Raw genomic sequence first — 19,733 nt, forward strand, 5'->3', positions numbered from 1 at the left:
TTGATAAGGGCCCTTTGGAACAGGGGATGACGTTTTCATTTGGATTCATTAGTTCTTCCTGTTATTTATGATTTATAGAACAACAGTAAATTACAGGTGTATATGTATTCATAATTCCACTTCTAAATAAGTGTATCAGATGACACACAAATAAGTGTATCATATGACACATACATAATTGTATTAGAAGACACATAAATAAGTGTATTAGATGAAACACAAATAAGCAATACAAATATGTAAAATGTTAAAAAAAAACAATGACAGAAATGAATCCTCTTTATTATTGTTAAAATAATCTCCCTTACATTTATGTATTGTTAAAAAAAAAATATTTTTGAAAACAATGGCATGCATAATTATTTAAAAAACAAAATGGTTCAATTTCAGAACATAGAAAGTAGACATTGAGCCTAAACATTGCAAGTCTCAAAATGTGGTGAAATAAGATTTGAATAGCTCTTATAGTTTTTGACCTCTAAACATGACAGAAAGATGAAACAAAACTAATAGAGACTTCTCCTCTTACTGAGACAGCTAAAAATGGATTGTAATAGTGAGCTTCAAATGTAAATCTTTACTAGATCCTAAACAACATATAAAAATAAGACTTTATCAGTTCTGAAGTGGACTTGTGGACCTGCAATGAATAGGATGACCACATCTATTCTTAACAAACTCGGAACAATACATTCTAATAGGTAACATCACTTTTTGTTTGACTTCAAATATTTATTGCAATGAAAAAATGTGTGTCTTGGTACTCAAATATGTGATTCAATTAAAAAAACAAAAAACAACTTATATTGGCGTCAGCAACAATGACTAAAGGAAAACTTACATCTAAAACTAAAATTGAAAATGAAAGCACATAGAAAGAGTATATTTAATTTGTGTAGCAATAAATTACAAACTGGGAAATTGTAGACCAGTGCTAAAGTTCGTTACTTCCAAACAGAGGGATCTTGAGTGTGAGTCCCAGTGAAGACTGAAATTTTAAGTTCCGGGATTTTTAGGACGCCCATGTACCAGCCACAAAAAACAGACAAGCTTTACAAAATCTAGCCCCAAAAAGTTGCAAGATTTAAAAGTGGTACCTTAAATCACAAACTGGCCTTCACATTATCCGCTCATTTAATTAGCAGTAGCTAACAATCTTGAAATATATTGACAGAAATTAACATTACAAAAGTATGACTTTAAAATAAATGATTTTTTTTTCTTGAATTTCCATTCTTTGTACTTATTTGATATAAAAAAGGTAAAAAAACAACATAAAAACATAATTTTTTTGTCAGTCACTAAAAAATCATTCTGAAATGTAAACTATAAAAACAACAAGAAACTTCTGAGAATACACAAAATGTCTAGTCTAGCTACAATTTCTCAATGCGTATTATAAAAATGGTGTAAAGATTTATCAGGTACTAATAATTTATATTAAAAAATTGTTTTAGTTAATTAGTTGTTTTTTTTTTAACTTCTTAAAAATTTTATGGGTTAGAAAGCCAGTGGAGTATTTTTGTATTTTTTTTTTCAATTTATTAAGTTTTTCATTAGTTTTATAAAGTTGTAAAAACAAAAAAGGACAGCAACAAGTTGAAACAAGAGTGATGATTGAAAACAAAAGGACAGCAACAAGTTGAAACAAGAGTGATGATTGAAAACAAAAGGACAGCAACAAGTTGAAACAAGAGTGATCATTGAAAACAAAAGGACAGCAACAAGTTGAAACAAGAGTGATGATTGAAAACAAAAGGACAGCAACAAGTTGAAACAAGAGTGATGATTGAAAACAAAAGGACAGCAACAAGCTGAAACAAGAGTGATGATTGAAAACAAAAGGACAGCAACAAGTTGAAACAAGAGTGATGATTGAAAACAAAAGGACAGCAACAAGCTGAAACAAGAGTGATGATTGAAAACAAAAAGGCTGCATAAAAAAAAAGTTCTTGCATTCAAACAAGGTATTGAAAGTTTGTAAAACAAACTAGTGGGGAGACCCTGTGAGTCAGTCAATCTTTCACATCTCAATGCAAACCAATAAATATATCCCAAACAAGTTGATAAACACACACAAACTATTAGATTTGTAATGAAAAATGTTTATATCTATGATGTAAAATGTAATCATCTGTATTTAAAAGAAGATGTGTCTGTCTCTTTTACTCTGTTTCATGTCCTATCTGTATTGCTCCAGGATTAAGGGTTTCTCTTGTTTCCTGCATGAGTTCATGTTCACAAGTACTGCTACGATGAGCAACTGTGTGTGTGTGTGTGTCAATAAGGAATATAAACTATGTAATGTAGCGTGTTTGACTTGTAGAAATATAGATAAACAGATTTATTCAATTTACAATGCATATAAAATGAACTGCCTGTTAAGTCTTAAGTTGGCGTAATTGCCTAATTATGTTTTGTTAAACAAATTGCACAATTTCATAAGTACTCAGTAGTTTAAGGGACAAATAATGCCCATTAGAACTTAAACAGGTATCTAACATTAGTTGTGGAGAGAAAAGAATATATATATATATGTATGCATGTATGTATGTGTGTGCATGCTTGTTTGTGTACATGTGTGTGTACATACATTTGTTGAAAGTAGCTTTATCAATTATTTGTCTTGCCAAAATGTAGTTTGAAAGAAAACAAATATATCCAAACAAAATAATGTGTTCCAAACTATTCCTTGGTTCCAATTGACACACACAATAAGGGGGCTTATGCAACATATAAATGGACAAAAACATTACTTTAAAACAAAATCCTTAAACATCAACATAAAATAAAGCAAGAAAAATATCTAAAATATATAAAAAAATAAAGCTTATATAAAGCGTAATTGTATCAATTAGTTTGGATCAGTCATGTAATTAAATTTTGTAACTAACAATAATAAATTTGTGCAATTAGAAATATTGTTACCAATTGTGTTTGTTTAGTGCAATCTCATGCTTTTTGCTTTCTCAGTGGGCTATGATCCTATCTCTTGTCTGAACCAGTTGGGAGGGGAAGGTGGAGAAAGAAAGGAGGTAATGTATTTTATAAAAAGAAAAAATGTAAAACTTGAATTCAAACTCATGGGCTCATGTCTCCTTAAGCCAATACACTAACCAATGTGCTAGCCAAGTGTTTACAAAAATAGATTTCATAATTATCTATTATTGGTTTCAAACTTTTAAGTGACGACCTAATTCTCTACACAAAGTATAATGGGGACTAATTCAACTTATACTGCCAGATCTGTCAAGTAGAATTTCTTTTTTATTTAATTAGATATTGATTCTTGATTTGTCAGATACAAGAAATAATGGTGTGAAATTTCAACTTGATCAGAGATTGAGTGTGGGAGAAATTATGTGTTTCAAAAACTGTACAAGACAGACAGATAGACTAAGTGAATAGATATAAGCTTTGTAAAAACAAACAACTAACAATCAATGAATAATGTGAAAAACACACACCAAAATAATACTAAAAAAATATTGTGATGAAAAGATAAAAAACATCTGAACAGAGATGTATTTTGTATGTTACAATTTCTAGGCAAACAATTCATCAGATATTTATTCACTATTGAGGTAAATTCCAATAAATAAACACACTTCAATGCTATGAATCAATCAAAACAACTAAGGTCTAAAGTAAATTTAATAGACACACAAAATCATTGTAGAAAAATGTTTAAATACCAGTCCTACTAATGACTGCCTAATACCTGACAAGCGACTGATGCCAGTATGAAAGCATGTTATGATAGTTACCTGTTTTAAGTGGGTGAAGAATAAGGGTTGGGGAACCATCAATAGGAAATTATGTACTATAAAAAAAATTGGATAAACTTGATGAAAACCCTTACCTAATCTAAATCCGACTAAAGCCAATAAATTTCTTGTGGAAAAAATAGAAGAGTTGACTAGTTTATACATAAATATAACCAAATTATAAATGCATTTTTTTTTCTTTGGTGTTTTCATTATATAATGACCACTGCAATAGAAACATCTTAGACTTGCATTACAATTTTTGTGGTGAACCCCAAAAAAAAAGAGGAAATGATGACATGGTAAAAAAATGAAACTTAATAAAAAGAAAAATATAAAATATACTTTTTTAAAAACAAAAATTTTAGTAAGCATAGTTGTATCAATTAGTTTGGATCAGTCATGAAACTGAATTTGAAATAGATTTAGACTAACAATAATAAATCTGTGCAATGGACATCATTCACCAATCGTAAACAAACAACATTTAGTCACATGATCTTATTGATAAAACAACGAAAAAAACTGTCACGTGACAACCATCAATGAATTAAACATAAGATCGTAAATTATATAAAAGAGATAGAGCACCACATGGCTAAATGTTGTTTGTTTACGATTGGTGAATGAGGTCCATTAGAAATATTTTTACCAACATTTTTGTATAGTGCAACTCATGCTTTTGGCATTCTCAACATGCTATGATCCTATCACTCTGGGTTGGTTGGGGAAAGGATGGAGGGAAAAAGAAGGAGACATCTAGGTGAATGGTAATGTAATAGCTTTTAATTGCATTTATAAAAAAAAGGATAATGACCTGAATTTGAACTCAGGGATCAAGCCTCCTCAAGCCGACATACAAACCACTAAGCTAGTGAACTGCATAAGAAAACAGAATGTTTTGTAGTATTCTTTTGTTAGTTAAAAACTTTAAAGCGGTAACCTATAGAGGGGACTAATTCAGCTTATACCAATACATCAGTCAAGTACAATTTCTTTCCCTTTTCAAAACCAAACAAACAAAATAATTAACTACCAATTGGTTAATTATTTTTTTTATTGAATCTTGTTTTTTGAAGTAAAAGAAATAGTTGTGCAAAATTTCAGCTTGATCCGAGATAAGTGTCAGAGAAATAACGTGTACAAACAGACAGACAGAGACAGTGAGTTGATATAATTTAAAAAAAAAATAACTGAATGAGACTAAATAAAAATATGTCAGAGCACAAAATAATGACTCTTTTTCAATGGGGTTACAAATATAAAGGATTGTTTTTTTTAGTAAACATTGAGATTGAGACAATTAGTGACAACCAAATGCTAATGATCAGACAGCAGTATAGAAGTTGAATCCCAAACAACAACAATGTCATAGTAACATCCTATTTGATAGCTCTGTCTTCTAGCAAGGACAGTAGCTATGCAAGTGTTTGAGAAGAAAACAAACTATTCAGTGAGCTTGGAATACAAATATGTTGAACAGTTGTCAGTCTTTGTTCAATAAATAATGCCAAGGCAAAATGTCAATAAAACTTAGAATTGGCCTCTTTGGGCCACACATTTCCAAATACCTGCTTTTTACAAATAATGTCCAAATGTGCTATTATAGTTACATTTAAATAAATAAAAGCTGTAACAGCAAACAAAAAAATTTACAATGGAAGAAAATAATGCTTTAGGTAAAAAAAAATACTTTGAAAAAAACTCAATGCAGCATCATGGTTCCATCAAATCTATTCTAAGCAAAGATAGCATATATTTGTGAGAGTGTACCGTGTGCAATTACCTGATAAAATAAATGTTGCATTATTATGACTCAAGGATTTCAGGAAGTGCATAATTGATATAAAAATATTGAATACTCTAGGAAATTAAATACATTGAATACTTGAGGAATGAAAAAATAAACTTTTTCATAGATGCATATTTTTGTAGAATGGATGAACACCAAGTTGAACAAAAATTAAAAGTGGAAGCCAGAAAAAAGTTTAGTAACTGTGTTGGCTAGGCTAACGTAATGTGAAGAATAAGTGAAGTAACTGAGTAGGCTAATACAATGCCAGGGTAAAGTGAAGTTATGATGGATTTTGAAAGCACTGATAATAACAAAGCATTTATCACATTTTTTTTTATGTTATGAAATTGCGAGAATCAACTAAAAAGAAATCAATATCATAAAGAACTCAATCAATCTGCAGATAATGGCCAGGGAAATCTTGTGCCTCAACTTTAGGTTTTATTGTTTTTTTTTACAATGTAAAAAAACAATTACATTTGACTAATGCATTTTAGAGCAATATAACAATATACATATCAAAATAACAAGGAAAATGCTTTACTGTATAAATAAAATTTAATTTGTTGTTCACAACTTCTAAAGTGCGCCTTGAAAATTGAAAGTAATTATATCAACTTCACGAGGTCTAATATGTTTTCAATACTGTGGATTAACTCCGGTGGGGGGATGATCAAACTGGACTTGTTGGATGTGTTGGCCAACAGCTCTTGAAAGTCTGCCTCGTCCACCATATTTCTGACTAGCTCTAGGACACGCTGAATGTCAAAGAATGCTAGGTAGTGGCCGCAGTGAGCCCAGTGTGGGCAATGATGATGTTTGCACAAGGAAACTGAGGATTGCACTGAAGGATCTTGAATGAGGTCTTTATTAGAATATTCTGATTTGGAATTATAGTGAACAACAGTGCCAGTTCTTAAACATAGACATTCTTGACATGGCAAATGATCTTGACATTTTGTTTTAGATTGTTTTCTTTGTTCAAGTTCTTTAACATGTTGTAATTGAACAGGGGTATTTTGTAACTTGTGTGAATCCTCTAATGATAGTGATGTGGGATGATCACTAGTTTTATCATCTGTTTTTACCTTTCCATTATCACAGCTATTGCTAAAGCACTCAGTTTGAAATCCTGAGAAGTCATGGTTAAAATTGTCATCAACAAAAACTATCACAGAGCTGTCCAATGTTACACATTCAACACAATGTAAAAACTTAAGCTCCAGAAGAGTCTCACTTGTCACAATCTTTGTATCACAGACTGAAGTGTTTTCTAGAAGGGCCACAACCACATCACAGCTAATCACATTGTTAGAGGGGAGAGAGCCCATAGGGTTCTTGAAAGCATTCCTGTTAGAACTAGAGTGCTCAGATATCATAGAGTACACACTATCTGTGAGAAGAAACCTTTGCACATATTTCTGCAGCAGGGTATTCACCAAGTAGCTATGCAGAGCTCTTACCCTGTGGTTGGCAATGGTGGCCAGGAAGTTGTAGAAGTCAATGTAATTCATTCCACTGTCAGCTTTTAGTATCACCTGAAAATGTATTTGATTTGTACATGATCTAATCATTTCAATGATCAAATTAAATAAAAGATTTAATAATATACATGTTCTGAAAAGGACACTTTAAAATAGCAGCAACAAAGTTTCTTAAAAGAACAAGTGGTGGATAGGGCACACAATGGAAATCTGATCTGTAGCTAATGGTTTAATGACAATAACCAAATAAAAATATCATTAACTCATTAGAAATGGATGAACTAGAAGTATGTGATCCCAGTCTTCATCTTAATTCAAACCTGAGTCTTTCAGTTCTGAAGTTTGTCATATGCCTACCATGACCTCCCCGCTTCCCCTCTAAAACATAATTCTGTCTGTAATAATGAATAATAAAATATTTTTTATCACTCAGTTCTTGATTGTACATACCCATTATGCTGTTCAAATATCATGATGCATGTTCCTTTCAATAAAGTGTTTTCTTAAATTCTAATATTTTTATTGTTACCATCCTGTACTGCACACAAGTTTTCACTGTGCACATAATGCATACCAATGCACCATTCAAAACAGACCATAAAAGCAATGTTGTGAAACAAGGACACAAAGGCAGTGAGAGAGAGAAAGAGGCAAAAGGTAGGTAACTATTCTATGATGGGGGTCATCACCATTAAGAACTTCTGTAGTAAAGGAGATATACTGTATATTGGGAAGTTGTTCTCTGGAAGAAGAAGATTTATTAGTAAAACTGGAATGTGTGACTAATTCTTAAAGCAATACTGGACAAGACTGTTGTGCATCACCATTCTCATTGTGAAAATAAAAAATCCATGTTCAATTTGACTCCCTTTCAATGATTTGCCTATATTTACAACATCAATGCAGAAACATGCAAAGCATGTCTTAGAAATCATTTTTAAAAACTAAAACGACATTTAAATACAGAATAGAAACATCAAAGTTCAAATACTGGTAAACAACTGTATTGTGGAACCTTTAATGTTTCTTTGATGGATGGATGGAAGAATTTGGGGAGAGTAAAGACATTGATTGTGATGGCAAAGCAAAGATCAGTGTGGATTAATGAAAACCTTATATTCACTTAACTACATACCATCATGTCTCTTAGCATACTGGCCACAAAACAAAATGTAAGTTTTCACCATTTGGATTAAAAATGTTGCCACCATCTGTGAATACAAACACTAACAATCTACTTGCCTGGCAATGATCATTCCAGTTCTTCATATCCTTGCAATCACTAATCTCCTTCTGGATGGCATTCAGGCGATCCCTAATGTATATCCATACTAGATGGCAATTGCATCCATTTATCCAGTTATGGTTGATGGATATTGTGTCATCCTGGTTAAACAAAAAATCTCAAATTAAATTATTACAATTTATGTTTTCTGTAAAAAAAAAATGTGAGTTGGAGCATTTTCCTCTTCATCAGGGTGTGACAGGTTAGGGAATATGACGTGTGTTTGGCGCGTTTAATGTCTAGGGGATGATTATTTTTGATATTATCACACACCAACCTGTCAGCATATAAATCAGGAGCAGACATGCAACGAGACAAGCAATGAAAGATATATACAAAGTTAAAAATGCAGAATATTTATTTACATAAATATTTACATAGAGGAATAAAAAGGGGGAGGGTTTGCATCTATCTCTAATTGATACTAATTTTGATCATCACTCTTGCACTTAATAAGAGAGTATGTCACTTTGTCTTCTGAACTTAGCTGGTTGTCCTGTTGATGTCGCAGCTGGCTGTGATCCTGGCTTGAGGTTCTGCAGCTGGAGGTGGCGCTCTAGCTGGCTAGCTGGTAGAGGGACGCCGGTGATATAGTTCTTGTGGAGTCTCAATCCAAAGTTCTGATATCTGTAGTGGGCACAGCAGGGCGGGTGGCCAGCTACCGTGGGCACAAAGGTACTGCGGGCAGAGCTGATCTGCCATGGGCAGCGTAGTTACAGGATATGTCCAGTGAGTTGTGAAGGGTTTGGCGTAGCTATGACGTCTCACACAGATCTGGGTCTATAGGGACATCGCACCTAATAAGTTGACAGGTGGGCTGTCGAATAGGCGGGCAAATAGATCCGATAGCGCCAAGTAGTAGAGTTGAGTAGATCCACATAGGCAGTAGATGATACTCAATAGCAATAATAATAGTAATCTTAATTATCCATAAGGATAACAATAAGTGCATTACACCAAACAGAACATTATAACTATAGAAAGCTAAAATATACATTCACACCAGACTCACTCATAATTTACATTCAAAAAGTTTGGGTATGTATAATTACTGATGAAGCTTGTAATACAAAATATGGATTAGTCAAAGAGGTTGATCAAGTACAATCTTATATTGACAATGTTTGACTTTCATTTTAACAATAATCTTTTTGCACTACCTCCCCCATACCCCACCCCTTAAAAAAAGCTATTTTAAATGATGTTGCTTTTTTTACCTTAAAGCTCTTATTTGTTCAATATTCCTTTGGAACAGCCTACTTCAATCACATCAATCTACTTCAACAAGATTATAATAATGTCTTCACTAACAATTTTTATTTTTATTTAATATCTACTTCAGCTTCAGATGGAATGAAATCAAGAAATATTATCATCTTGAGGACTTAATAAGCATCAACACAAGATGGAAAAGTACACTCCAAATAATGACCTAAAGTAAATATAGCTAGTATTATATGTTTGCAGATAAAGAAACATTGAGGAATAAACCAGTTATGAGTGCTACTTGGTGGTTATTGACAGTGTCACAACGTGTGTTGTGGTGCCGGGGATTTCACTTGAATTAAAATAGTTGAATAAATGACGATCTAGGATTCACAATAAAAGATTCTTTGTTAAAACACAACTCTGGAACTTTATTTAAATATAAAACGTAAGTACAGCTTATGTACAAGTTACAGATCAACAAGCACAAGTAATATTACAAAGGCTTTAAATCAGAGCAATTAGAAAACGTGACTGTCTACTAGGACATTCTTTCATCGACTGGCGTTCTTTCTACTCTCGTCCATTCTCTGGCGCTAAAATGTCTTTATTTATTTTCAAATCAACCAATAGATTTGCAACATCGTAATTACGTCTCGGGTAAAACCTGAGGCGCTGTCAAGGATCTAGATTTGTGGGGTAATTCCTGAGGCTCAGTCAAGGGTTTATATTTCTATTTACACATAAGCTTTTAAATGTGAAATATACAAATAAATCTATAATGGCATCTGTGACAGACAGCAAAAAACCAAAACAACTAACCAGATTAATAACTTGATGGTACCATCCACTAGGTATAAAAATAATCTCCCCTGGATTTTGAAACACAGTAATGGCTTCCTCCAAGGCCATCAACGCTTCAGGGAATAGCTTTGAATCTTTTAGCTCATCTGACCTGATGTCAAAAGCCATTTGTTTGTGTTTGTCTAGAAGTTTGGTTTCACATCCTATATAAGGTATAAATTGATAACAAGACAAAACAGTAAAAAAAAAATCCAAGTCTAAATTAAAACAAAATAAACCAGCAATAGAAAAAACAATACTTTTAAAAACAAAGCTTATCTAAGGGAAGGAACTGCTAAGTACTGCCATTTGTCTAAAAATTACAGGTTTTATCTCTATTTCTGTTATGTAGAACAAAATTAATGAATTAGTACTAAATTATTAAATAATTGGTTCATTTTTGGATTGGTTCGGGTATTGCTAAGAATATGAATAATAATGCAAAATTTCAACCGATCTGAGAATGGGAAGTGGGAGAAAAAACATGTTCAAACTTTTTTCCAGACAGACAGAGTGGGTTTGTAAAAAGAGGAATTATGCATAAATGTACAGAATAGTTTTAGGGGTTTTGGACAGAAAAGTGTTCCTCATCTAACCTGGTGGGAAAAGTATCCATTTCTTCTGTCCACAGATATTAGCAGACCAGCTGTAGGAGTGTAGAACATCTACATGAAATGGTGTCCAAGAATGCTTGGGTCCCATGTACACAAATCTGTAGTCATCCTTAGTATTCATATCCTTCCTGACATCCCAGAATTCATTCATCCAATCAGAACACAGAAAAGATGGTGGGATGTATGCATTGTACAAAGGGAAATGCCTAAGGGCAAAATAAATAAATAAATATATATATAATATATTATCTGAGGCATGCTTATATTAATCCATTTCTAAATCCCATAGTGTGTGTGTGGAAAGCATAAGTTTATGTTACATCATTTATGTGTTGAGTGACCTAGTCTGGGTGGGTGTATTAAGGAATAAAGAATGTCCAGCTGATATCTCTCCCTTCTCTTCTCTATCTCACAATCACCAGATGATATGCTCTGCTGTTAGGGTTTGAACCATGCAAACTAGGGCTAACCTTTCTCTCTCTTTTGTGACCGAACATGTACACTGAGTTATACTCACAGAACTGACTAGTTTACCTTTGAAAATGCCAATCTTTTAAATACAAGCATTTTTCTTTAGTTTTTTCCTGGAATTTCTGCTCCTGCCAATAATTGATGTAGTTCTTGACCAGCATATCTGTTTTAGGATGGGTAGAGAACTCTTGCTTATTACAATCTGCCACTGAGGCAGTTGTCTCCCCTGAAGGAAAAAAAAAATTAATATGATGACTTTATCATCATTTGAAGAACAGTTTATTGATGTGCACTATAAAGGTTTTCTTTAGGTGAGATACATAAAAAAAAATACTATTCCTATAATCAAGAAATACTCTTTTAAGGCTTAATTTTAGTTAAACATAGATGAAAAAGGGAAAAAGATTAAAACAATTTGCACTATTAGAAAATAAAACATTTCTGATTAACATTTTGAGGGAAATGTGAAATGTACATGTAGAAAAAAGTGATAATAAAATATAATAAACAGATGTGGTACCCCCCACCCCCACACACACTTTGTTTAAGAAGATAGAAAGTGTTATCCTGTTAATATATTTAAAATCAATAGTCTATTTAAAATTCCAATAGCTTGACAAAAAAGAAATGTTATTGTGCATCTTTTTCACTCTTTTTAATTTGAAAAGCATTAATGAACATATCAAAGTTAATTTTGTTCAAAATAAATAATAACTTGGTGTCGTCACAAGCAATTCAGTTTTATTACAATCCTTGCAGATGTGTGTTCCCCAACAGTGGCAATTTAAAACACTTCTTCATTAGCACATGGAGTTGGTTTTTGTTTTATCAGCAGATGTTTTGAAGCTTCAAAATTATTAGCTTTTTAGAATTTGCATAATTAGAGTACGACCTTTTTGATTGCCTTTTGTAGTTCACATGCATGAGCATCTTTGGGGTTAGCAGCATTGCAGGCTCTACCAGGGTATAGCAATTAGTGCTGCAAACTGGCGAAGGGTTGCCATCTCCTGATTTTTCCTCAGGGTAACTCCCATAGTTGGGTATAGCTGCAAGACAACAGAGGTTTGAATTCAGAATTTTCCTTCTTCTAGGTGGGTAGCCAACGATGGCTAATGAGCCCCTTCTGCCCAAGATGTTCAGAAGGACATTGGGTGGTATGTGCTCTAGATTGTCTTGATAGTCCAAAGTTTGGACCCTGTCCACTGCCATCTTATGGGAAGTTTGGGCTAGGATGAAATAATCTTCAATTCTGAAGGAACATTTTCATCATCATCAAATTATATCACAAAACAATTACCATAAGTTTTAACCCAGAACTTCCAGGCACCATAAAAGCTGCAAAAATAGGGATGTTTTTAATATATTATTAAAAATCCCTAACATTCTTTGGGATTCAAAATTGTTGAGATCATCAAGTCAAACACTTGGTTACCACAGCTAAAAGTGAACATATATATTCTAATTTTACAATAACTCTAAATGTCTAAGAAACAGAACAACAAAGAAATCAACACACAAAAAAAGTTATCCAAGAAAATTTTAAAGGTTGCCTCATACCATAATTTTCAACCAGAAAGTTAAAATTGGGACTTCCATCTTCAGAGACCCAGTCTTTCTTGCTGGCCCAATGGGAAGTAACACTTGGCCCGAGAACACAGAGTTGATTTTTGAGAAAAATGTCTTGAAAAAACTGATCATAGGACAGATGGTAATCAATATAGATTGCACCTTTGTGAACAGGGTCATTCAACTGCCATGGCTTTGCTAGCAGTGCAGTTTGCTGGTTTATTTCAGGAAAGTCCATGATAACTATAAATAAATAATGAATAAGAATGAAAAAACAAGCAAAATATAAATTAATACTTTTCTAAAACTTTTCTAACTTCTTATTTAGATCTAGTATAGATCTAGATTAGATGATGATCATCATGTTATTCATGTATTATTATTTTTTATAAAAATAAAGTCACTGTATTCATGATAATGATGATGCTAATTGATGTGAATCATATCATGATCAAGACTTAAGTAATCAAGATATAGATAATAGATAGATTAAATATAAGAAGATTAGAAGGAGATCTAGAATCTAGATCTAGATTTTTATCTGCTTTCTCTAGTCTTTCTAATCTATATTCTAGACTCTCTACTACTACTACTCTCTACTACTAGTAACTAGTACGCTAGTCTCTACTCTAGTGACTCTAGTAACTAGTCTCTACTGATTCATAATTACTTCAATTACTAATAATATTACTAATTACTAAACTAGATTAGAATTTAATATTTTTTTTATTAGATTTAGATCTGTCTGTGTCTCTAGAACTCTTAGACTGACTAACTAAGACTGAGTCTACTAATTACTTACTTACCCTTTTTAATATTTAGTATAGCTCAGCTACTTGACTACTGACTACTGTCTAGAGTCTAGACTTAAGACTAGACTAGAGACACTAGAGTACTCACTTTAGAGTCTAGAGAGGAGAGGAGAGTCAGAGACAGGCTGTCACTGTCAGAGTCTTAGTACTCTTAGTCTTAGACTTAGTCTAGAGTCTAGACTCAAGAGCATAAGACTCTACGACTCTACTCTTACTCTACTCAGACTCTAGGTCTCTGCCTCTCAGCCTCTACCTCTACTCTGGCTCTACTCTACAGAAACAGACTAACATTTAATCTTAACTAAGAGTCTAAGATTAAGTAAGACAATCATAATAATAGACTAGATCTAGATTTGACTAGAATCTAGATGATAGATCTGATCTAGATATATCTAATCTAGACATTTTGATTTTCAACTCATTGAAGTCATTGCTCTTCTGCGATTCTGAAAGGTGAAACGAACGTCCATGTCACAGGAAATAATTCTCAACAAATCGAAAATAAAAGTTGTTTATTATATCTAAATACCGAAAACCATCATTACCCTACATCTAGACCTACTTAAAGGGAAACTCCGATAGTTTTTCAAATTTTAGTTATTGACATATTTAAATTCTGCGTAAAAAGTTGTAATAGTAAACATTATATCATTTTTTATTTAAATGCTCGGAAAATTTTATATTTAATAAATTAGACAGAAAATTCTCCACGCCCCCCAAAAAACGGGATTCTGCGAGATGTTTTTAGTTTTTAAAAACGTGACGTCACGAAGGTGCTGGCTAAATATAGATCTAGACCTAAACTCTCTAGTCTAGATCTAGACCTAACGGATCGCATTTATTGTTACGCTTCACAGCTAGATCTAGTCTCCACGTTGATTTATAATCGGTCATTGTTTATAAACCTCTATTTCTACTTAAAGAAAATTAAATATTGTTCTTCAGCTTGTTGCAGTAGTTCCAATCACAAAGATAAAATCAGCAAGTATGCTGATACAGAAATTAGTGTCTCTTTTCATTTGTTTCCAAGAGATGAAGTTTTAAAGGGAAAATTTATTCGCCTGAAGAGCAAATATTTTACAAAGGCATTAGCTAATTCCTGTTTGTGCTCAAACCATTTTGAGAGAAGCTGTTTCAGCAACTTCATTGCTGTGGAAATGGGATTTAAAAAAAAAATTGAAGTTAATACCAGGTGCAGTACCAACAATACATTGGATTTCCAGGCCAAAGAATTCAATTAATGATACTACTGAGACATTTTAAACAACTGAAGTTCATAAATATAAATGAAATCAGATTTGTGAGCTAGAAATTTACTACGAATACTAGATCTACTATTAAATTTCTTATTTAATAAGTAGATCTATCGTCTACGAAACTCAATTCCAACTTTTTAACTTTTGACCTTGGGGGTGTGTCTCGCCGGCTGAGCCAGCGTCAAGCTCTCTCATCACTTTTTCCATGTCAACCAATGTTAGGTCGAAACAGCACAAAAAAATCATAATTTTATTACGGTCAAACATACAGTCATAATTTATACACCATTAGAAATTTCTTTTAAAGTATTTTAATGATGTAATAACGAAAATTTTTTTTTATCAAAGATAATTTCTTTTTCGCTTCCCTATCAATGAGTATCAATAGGATTTGAGTGCACCGTCGTGACGTCACACAGAAATTCAGTGAAAATCTGACTGTTTTGGATGCGCAGAAAAATTATGTCACAAAAACATCAATTACTAAGTTATTCTTGCAAATAAAAAAAAAGAATAATATATTCATTATCTATAAATCAAAACACATATTATATCAAAAATTGTCAAAACCATCGGAGTTACCCTTTAAAGGGAAACTCCGATAGTTTTTCAAATTTTAGTTATTGACATATTTAAATTCTGCGTAAAAAGTTGTAATAGTAAACATTATATCATTTTTTATTTAAATGCTCGGAAAATTTTATATTTAATAAATTAGACAGAAAATTCTCCACGCCCCCCAAAAAACGGGATTCTGCGAGATGTTTTTAGTTTTTAAAAACGTGACGTCACGAAGGTGCTGGCTAAATATAGATCTAGACCTAAACTCTCTAGTCTAGATCTAGACCTAACGGATCGCATTTATTGTTACGCTTCACAGCTAGATCTAGTCTCCACGTTGATTTATAATCGGTCATTGTTTATAAACCTCTATTTCTACTTAAAGAAAATTAAATATTGTTCTTCAGCTTGTTGCAGTAGTTCCAATCACAAAGATAAAATCAGCAAGTATGCTGATACAGAAATTAGTGTCTCTTTTCATTTGTTTCCAAGAGATGAAGTTTTAAAGGGAAAATTTATTCGCCTGAAGAGCAAATATTTTACAAAGGCATTAGCTAATTCCTGTTTGTGCTCAAACCATTTTGAGAGAAGCTGTTTCAGCAACTTCATTGCTGTGGAAATGGGATTTAAAAAAAAAATTGAAGTTAATACCAGGTGCAGTACCAACAATACATTGGATTTCCAGGCCAAAGAATTCAATTAATGATACTACTGAGACATTTTAAACAACTGAAGTTCATAAATATAAATGAAATCAGGTTTGTGAGCTAGAAATTTACTACGAATACTAGATCTACTATTAAATTTCTTATTTAATAAGTAGATCTATCGTCTACGAAACTCAATTCCAACTTTTTAACTTTTGACCTTGGGGGTGTGTCTCGCCGGCTGAGCCAGCGTCAAGCTCTCTCATCACTTTTTCCATGTCAACCAATGTTAGGTCGAAACAGCACAAAAAAATCATAATTTTATTACGGTCAAACATACAGTCATAATTTATACACCATTAGAAATTTCTTTTAAAGTATTTTAATGATGTAATAACGAAAATTTTTTTTTATCAAAGATAATTTCTTTTTCGCTTCCCTATCAATGAGTATCAATAGGATTTGAGTGCACCGTCGTGACGTCACACAGAAATTCAGTGAAAATCTGACTGTTTTGGATGCGCAGAAAAATTATGTCACAAAAACATCAATTACTAAGTTATTCTTGCAAATAAAAAAAAAGAATAATATATTCATTATCTATAAATCAAAACACATATTATATCAAAAATTGTCAAAACCATCGGAGTTACCCTTTAAAGGGAAACTCCGATAGTTTTTCAAATTTTAGTTATTGACATATTTAAATTCTGCGTAAAAAGTTGTAATAGTAAACATTATATCATTTTTTATTTAAATGCTCGGAAAATTTTATATTTAATAAATTAGACAGAAAATTCTCCACGCCCCCCAAAAAAACGGGATTCTGCGAGATGTTTTTAGTTTTTAAAAACGTGACGTCACGAAGGTGCTGGCTAAATATAGATCTAGACCTAAACTCTCTAGTCTAGATCTAGACCTAACGGATCGCATTTATTGTTACGCTTCACAGCTAGATCTAGTCTCCACGTTGATTTATAATCGGTCATTGTTTATAAACCTCTATTTCTACTTAAAGAAAATTAAATATTGTTCTTCAGCTTGTTGCAGTAGTTCCAATCACAAAGATAAAATCAGCAAGTATGCTGATACAGAAATTAGTGTCTCTTTTCATTTGTTTCCAAGAGATGAAGTTTTAAAGGGAAAATTTATTCGCCTGAAGAGCAAATATTTTACAAAGGCATTAGCTAATTCCTGTTTGTGCTCAAACCATTTTGAGAGAAGCTGTTTCAGCAACTTCATTGCTGTGGAAATGGGATTTAAAAAAAAAATTGAAGTTAATACCAGGTGCAGTACCAACAATACATTGGATTTCCAGGCCAAAGAATTCAATTAATGATACTACTGAGACATTTTAAACAACTGAAGTTCATAAATATAAATGAAATCAGATTTGTGAGCTAGAAATTTACTACGAATACTAGATCTACTATTAAATTTCTTATTTAATAAGTAGATCTATCGTCTACGAAACTCAATTCCAACTTTTTAACTTTTGACCTTGGGGGTGTGTCTCGCCGGCTGAGCCAGCGTCAAGCTCTCTCATCACTTTTTCCATGTCAACCAATGTTAGGTCGAAACAGCACAAAAAAAATCATAATTTTATTACGGTCAAACATACAGTCATAATTTATACACCATTAGAAATTTCTTTTAAAGTATTTTAATGATGTAATAACGAAAATTTTTTTTTATCAAAGATAATTTCTTTTTCGCTTCCCTATCAATGAGTATCAATAGGATTTGAGTGCACCGTCGTGACGTCACACAGAAATTCAGTGAAAATCTGACTGTTTTGGATGCGCAGAAAAATTATGTCACAAAAACATCAATTACTAAGTTATTCTTGCAAATAAAAAAAAAAGAATAATATATTCATTATCTATAAATCAAAACACATATTATATCAAAAATTGTCAAAACCATCGGAGTTACCCTTTAACAGTAGATGACATAAGTCATATTAATTTATACCGTCTTGTGTTGTTTTGTTTTGATCGATTCAGTCATTCATTCACGCCAAGCTCAATTTTAAAAGTTATTCTACTATAGAATGGCAAAGGACAGCAGCAGCTTTAAACTCATCGTGATGATAGACGTCTGCTGTCGCTCTGTCATATAGGATAGGCTATGACAGTACCCAGTTCGAAGCGCATCATCATCATGACACTGCCAAGCAGCCAAGCATTGTAATGATTGTTTAATATAATTGATTAGATCAAGAATTTAATGATCAAAATTTAAATGTTTTTATGTTAAGTACTAGATATTCCCCCAGCAATATTTATTTAGGTCTATATATATATATATATATATCATGGGCGTAGCCATGATTTTTTTTCGGGGGGGGGGGGGGGGTTGGGGAATTTTTTTTATATGTATTTATGTGTGTGTGTGTGTGTGTGTGTACATATTCTTTATTGCGTTCTGACCCTTCATTCTTTCGGAAGACGTTTATTGTGCCCTAGAATAGGTTCTTCCATGAATTAGTGGGAAAATTGTAGATTCCCCGCCATTACTAGCAAGGGGATCTGGGGGAGAGCTAGGAGAACATATATATGTCCCTCAAACCTCATGCGTCGCTCTCTCACAATCTTGCTATGGGGTCGACTCCCAGTTCGGCATAGGATTTCCTTGATTTAAACCCGATCTCTATAACTGACTCCTAAAATCTGTCTTAGCCATCTTTGTTGAGCCACATTTAGTGTTTTTCAATTTCGGCAGATGACTATTCACTGCAGTTTATTAAGGGAGCCCTGCCACTGGTAAAAATGTGTAACCTCTCTTGAATACGCTCTTGGAATTAAGTGACTGTAATTTGCTTTAGATTTTAGATCGAAAAGAGAAGTTTTATCGTCAAAATCATCTAAAGGGGTTTTAAACTTAAAAAAAAAAACGCCATCTGTAGAAGAGGGGTTTAAACTCAAAACCCCCGATAGGATTGGCTACGCTCAAATAATTTTAGTGTGTAATTTGCTTTTTTTTTGATATATTGAAGAGGTCTTTTTTAGCATCAAACCCCTCTGAATGGGGATTTAAACTCAAAACCCCTTTTGGCAACGCTCATAGCATTTTGAGTGCGTAATTTGCTTTTTTTTTTCTTACACTGAAGATTTTTTTTTAGCCTCAAACCCCACTGGCGGGGGGTTTAAACTTAAAACCCCTTTGGCTACGCTCATAGATTTTAGAGTGAGTAATTTGCTTTTATTTATATTGAAGAGGTACTTTTTAGCTTCAAACTCCACTGGAGGGGAGTTTAAACTCAAAACCCCTTTGACTACACTCGTGACATTTTGAGTGTATAATTTGCTTTGTTTTTATTATTAAAGAGGTATTTTTTACCTTCGAACCCCGCTGGAGTGGGGTTTAAACTCAAAACTACGCTCATAACATTTTGAGTGCGTAATTAGCTTTTTTATATTGAAG

At 32.7% G+C, this 19,733-nt stretch overlaps 1 protein-coding gene across 1 annotated transcript; it reads right to left on the reverse strand.

Annotated features, from left to right (window-relative positions):
* Window positions 1-266: 266 nt before the first annotated feature.
* On the reverse strand, window positions 267-13,552 carry LOC106066515 (2-oxoglutarate and iron-dependent oxygenase JMJD4-like). Its single transcript, XM_056014632.1, has 6 exons — window positions 13,023-13,552; window positions 11,529-11,691; window positions 10,977-11,200; window positions 10,360-10,544; window positions 8,289-8,432; window positions 267-7,100 (listed from the first exon to the last, which is right to left on the reverse strand). The coding sequence occupies exons 1-6, from the start codon at window positions 13,267-13,269 to the stop codon at window positions 6,171-6,173; spliced, it is 1,893 nt and encodes a 630-aa protein (XP_055870607.1). The 5' UTR covers window positions 13,270-13,552; the 3' UTR covers window positions 267-6,170.
* Between the last annotated feature and the right edge of the window lie 6,181 nt (window positions 13,553-19,733).

This window comes from Biomphalaria glabrata, chromosome 16 (assembly GCF_947242115.1).
Source record: "Biomphalaria glabrata chromosome 16, xgBioGlab47.1, whole genome shotgun sequence".
NCBI lineage: Eukaryota > Metazoa > Mollusca > Gastropoda > Planorbidae > Biomphalaria > Biomphalaria glabrata.